This window comes from Budorcas taxicolor, chromosome 22 (genome assembly GCF_023091745.1).
Source record: "Budorcas taxicolor isolate Tak-1 chromosome 22, Takin1.1, whole genome shotgun sequence".
Taxonomy (NCBI): domain Eukaryota; kingdom Metazoa; phylum Chordata; class Mammalia; order Artiodactyla; family Bovidae; genus Budorcas; species Budorcas taxicolor.
Window position 1 is genome coordinate 44213439 of NC_068931.1, and position 4635 is coordinate 44218073.

General features: G+C 44.1%; 1 protein-coding gene across 1 annotated transcript; it reads right to left on the bottom strand.

Annotated features, from left to right (window-relative positions):
• Positions 1–581: 581 nt before the first annotated feature.
• Positions 582–1475, bottom strand: MC2R (melanocortin 2 receptor). The gene has a single exon (XM_052660604.1). It carries the CDS (start codon positions 1473–1475, stop codon positions 582–584), a length of 894 nt encoding a protein of 297 aa, XP_052516564.1.
• Between the last annotated feature and the right edge of the window lie 3160 nt (positions 1476–4635).

The window sequence follows — 4635 nt, forward strand, 5'->3', positions numbered from 1 at the left end:
GCTGAGTTAGCCAAGAAGACTAATGGAGAAGCTTCCTTTATTATTGGAAACTCAAAGCTGGTTATTTGACTAGAAGATGCATCCTGCCTGCTTGTAGAAAGACTGGAGATGGTGCACAGCAAAGCAGGTGGGCAGAAAGGAGAGCAGGTGGCAAGCAGGGGCTCTGTGTGGCAGTGCAGCCGCAGGAACTTATTGGCACCTTTGGCTTACAAAAACCCTGTAGTCCATACCCTGAGTGCTTGTCCTAGCACTTAGGAGAGGCCACCCCCGTGATAGGCTAGCTAGTTATCTATGGAAGAACAAACTTTTCCTTAGCTCAGAGTTCTCACATGTGTGTTGCTGTATGTGCTTTGTACTCTGGCCTTTTCGGTAATTATTTTGCCTCTCTAAGCTATAGAAGTTGTACCCTATAGCAAGGCTGTTCACGTGGAACTGAGCCATTACAACAAGAGTTAGTGGAATTATCCTCATGTGCTCTAGGGAAGGGGAGGACAGTTGGAGTCCTAGTGTTGTTGGTCTGTCACGCTACTCTGTCCCCAACAGTATATCCCTGTAGCTCCTAAAATCAGGGACCAATCATTCTACTGGTACCAGTTGCAGATAACCATCTTTTTGAATGCGACCCTGAGCTCTGGGCTCCGAAAGGCATATATGAAGGGGTCGATGACGGCATTACACATGATCAACACACCATTCACCTGGAAGAGGGACATGTAGCAGGCACAGTAGGGGTCAGCCGGGCAGAATGTCATCAAGAGGACATGAAGGACAAAGGGTGCCCAGCAGAAAATGAAGACCCCGAGCAGGACAGTCAGTGTGATGGCCCCTCTCATGTTGGCTTTGGGAAGGGAGGAGGTCCTCCTGGCGTGGGAGCGGGCAAGTAGGAACATGTGCACGTAGAGGCACAGGATGAAGGCCAGCATCAGGGGGAACAGCGCTGTGAAGGCAATCACCGTGGGGACGTGATGGGAGAAGGTCACAATGGTGATGCCACTGCCTGTGCAGCCTGCCCAGAGGACCGTCAGGACGATGAGGGCGCGGTGTGGGGTCACAATGCGGTGGTACTGCAGAGTGTGGAAGATTGTGATGTAGCGGTCAGCGGCGATCACAGACAGGCTGCAGATGGAGCCAAGGAGGGAGAGGATGAACAGGGAGTCCACCACGTCATCTGCTGTGCTTTCAAAACTGCCTCGAGGCTCGAGGTAACCCATGTTTCTGAATATGATCAGAACGTTTTCCAAAATCTTGTACAGGCTGCCCAGCATATCGGAAATAGCCAAGCTGCAGATGAAAAAGTACATGGGCGACTGAAGACTCTTATTCTTGGCCACAGCCAGAAGGACCATCAGGTTCTCCAAAACTCCAACAATGGATACTGTGAAAAATATCTCTTCTGGCAAAATCACAGCAGGACAGTCCGAGTTATTTCTTGCTGTACTGTTGATGTTTTCATACAGATTGAGAATGTGTTTCATCTTTCCTGTGTGCAGTTAAGACAGAAATGTTACTGGAACTTGACAGGAAACTTGATTAATTCTCCAGAATCTTTTCTTCTTTGTAGTTCTTGCTGAAGATCTGAGGTAAAAAAAGTATATGTAGGAATATTAGTTACAAAATAGATCACAAAATAAAAACAAGCCATGATACCTTTGAGGAAGCTCTGTGGCCTCTGCAAAATACAATGGTGGAATATTTAAATAAAATAATTTACCGTACCCTCATCTTTTAAAAAATCCTTCCTAAATATATATTTTTAAAATTGAAGTATAGTCGATTTAAAATGTTGTGCCAGTTTCAGATGTACAGCAAAATGATTCAGTTATGCATATGTGTGTATACATGTATTTTTTTTCAGATTCTTGAATATGGTTCCCTGTGCTATACAGTAGATCTTTATTGTTTATTTTATGCATAGTAACATCTAGCTGTTAATCCCAAACTCCTTTTATCCTTTCCTTTCTTTCCTCTTTGGTCACCATAAGTTTGTTTTCTATGTCTCTGAGCCTGTTTCCATTTTGTAAATAAGTTCACTTGTTTCATTTTTTTTTTTTAGATTCCACATAGAAGTGATATATTTCTTTCTCTTTCTAAGTTAGTTCACTTAGTATGACAGTCTCTATGTCCATCCATGTTGCTGCAAATGACATTATTTCATTCTTTTTAATGGCTGCATAATATTCTTTCTGTGTGTGTGTGTGTGTGTGTGTGTGTGTGTGTAACACATCTTTTGTACCCATTCATCTGTCGATGGACACTTAGGTTGCTTCCATGTCTTAGCTGTTGTAAATAGTTCTGCTATGAGGATTAGGGTGCATATTTCTTTTTAAATGAGAGTTTTCATCTTTTCCAGATATATGCCCAGGAGTGGGACTGCTGGATCATATAGGAACTCTATTTTTAGTTTTTTAAGGAACCCCCAATTCCCACCAACAGTGTAGCAAACGATTGTGGCTGTAACAATAGTTACATGGGGTAACTGGCAGATGCTCTTTGCAAAAGAAAAGGGAACATGGGCAACTGTAAAATGAGGTTTTTTAATACTGATTATTGTCTTTGGCCAGAAAACGTAAAGGTCTAATTTTCATATTTTTGCAGTTCTCTGAGAGAAAGGAGAAGGCTTTTTCATTTGTGAAATTCCTGTTACGTGCCAACCAGTACTATGCCATGTGCAATGCGTGGCATCTCATTTTAATCCTCTTGTCAACAATACAAGGTAGTCCTGTTGCCCCTAATTTGCATCTAAGGAATTGGGGTGGAAAGGCCAAGATACTGAGAGTTAGGATTTAAATCAAGGTCTCTTTGGCTCCAAAGATGAATATCTGCTAAATTCAATCACTTATCTTAGTGCTTCTGTAAGTATTCATCTGATAAAGAAATTTTATCAGCTTTAGTAGAAATGAAAATAAAATAAGTTAAAAACCTGTGTATCTGACCAAGTCAGATATAACTGACCAAGTTGTTTTCCCAACTCTCTCTAGAAGACTATATTAAAAAAGTTCAGAGGAGAGTGTGGCCCCACAATCCCCTCCTTTAGTTGAAGAGGGAGGCAGATGGCACGAGGCCTTGAGTAAAAGGGCTGCAGGCGTCCTGGAGAGTCTGCAGCCCGCATCGTACTCTCTGTGCTTTGGGGTTGTTGTATGGCTTCTGGGGAGAACGGCTAGGGAGGAGGGTAAAGGCTTATTTTTCTGTTGAGTGAATGAACAGTTTGTACCATATGGCTTTTCCAGTTGATGGAGTTTTAGAATCTAGGCTTCAGAAAGAACCAGTGAGGAACTGAGGTCTGGGTTCCCAAATGGCCCCCTCCTCTTGAGATTTTAGCAGTGGCTTTCCAAATGTTACCTCATTAACATAACAAGAGACAACTTGGTTGTTCTCCCCACTTAGAGAGTTCCAGTGATCTTGTGAACTCTGTGCCAGACAAGAGGAGGCAGACCGCATATGTGTCTTCTTATAAATCACAGTGCCACAGTGCCACAGGGCTCCTGCCTGCATCCCAGCTCAGTGAAGCCCTCTCTCCCTGTTTTCGCTAGATGCATGTAACATTTTGATTTCATTTTTGAATAGGTATTACTGTCATATATTTTTATATATGTGTGTTTGTGTGTATGTGTAGATACATGGAAATAGTAGAGAGTCTCCCTCCCATCCCTTCATCTTGTGTGCCCCATTACTACTCCTCAAAGAAGTGGCCAGTCTTCTGGAGTTTCTTTATGCCCATAAAACACTAGGAGTGTGTATGTCCTCTCCCAGTTGTTAGAGTGAAAGGGAGAGGCAGCAAGAGCAGCAAGGGAGTCTTCAGGCTGTGAGGCAGGTCCGACTCCTGGGGCAAAGAAGAGGAAGCAAGGGGCACTGGGTAGGCAAAGTCTCTCACCACAGCACAGCTCTGGAAAGTTTTGAGCTGGTCAGTGGAGAGTCCTTGAGTCAGCGGCCAATTAGAGGGGTCCTAGCTCCTGCAGAAGTAGACTGAGCCCAGTCGTGGACTGGGGGCAGCTGGGAGGAAAGATGCTGGGGACCCAGACTCGGAGCACTGGGTTGCAGGGAGAAAGCCAATTCTAGCTCCATGTTGGAAACTCTTTCTTTGACTTGCTTTTCATTGCTTTTATTATAATCATACTCAATGGCTTGCCTGGAGGACCCTCTGCTGGACTGTAAACTAAAGTGCCTTTGTTCAGTTTGTGGAGAGATAGTTTGTCCCTGCCCATCTGTGAAAAGAAGAGATTAACACATCCCTTCCAAAGACTGGCTATTCCCTTGGAGATGTTTTGCCAAACTGAAGACCCTTTCACTTTACTTCCCCATTGCATCTCCTTCTGTATTCTGCCTTTTGACTTTAGTTCCTCACTGCTGCTGATGTATAAAAGAACCTGACATCCAGACCCCAGTAAGATGCTTATTTTGAGGTACTAGCCTGCCACCTTCTCAGTCTGCCAGCTCCCCGATTAAATCTCTCTCTTGCCTCAACCCCTCGTCTCTCAAATGCATTGGTCTATGGTGTGGCAAGCAGAGTGAGCTTGATCTCAGTAACACTGGGCACCAGTCAGCCCATTTCTGGCTGGTAGGATACCCCCTGCCCTGTGTTCAGTGGTCGGTGTATTATACCTAGTGTTTTGTACCTTATTTCATCTTGGACACTTT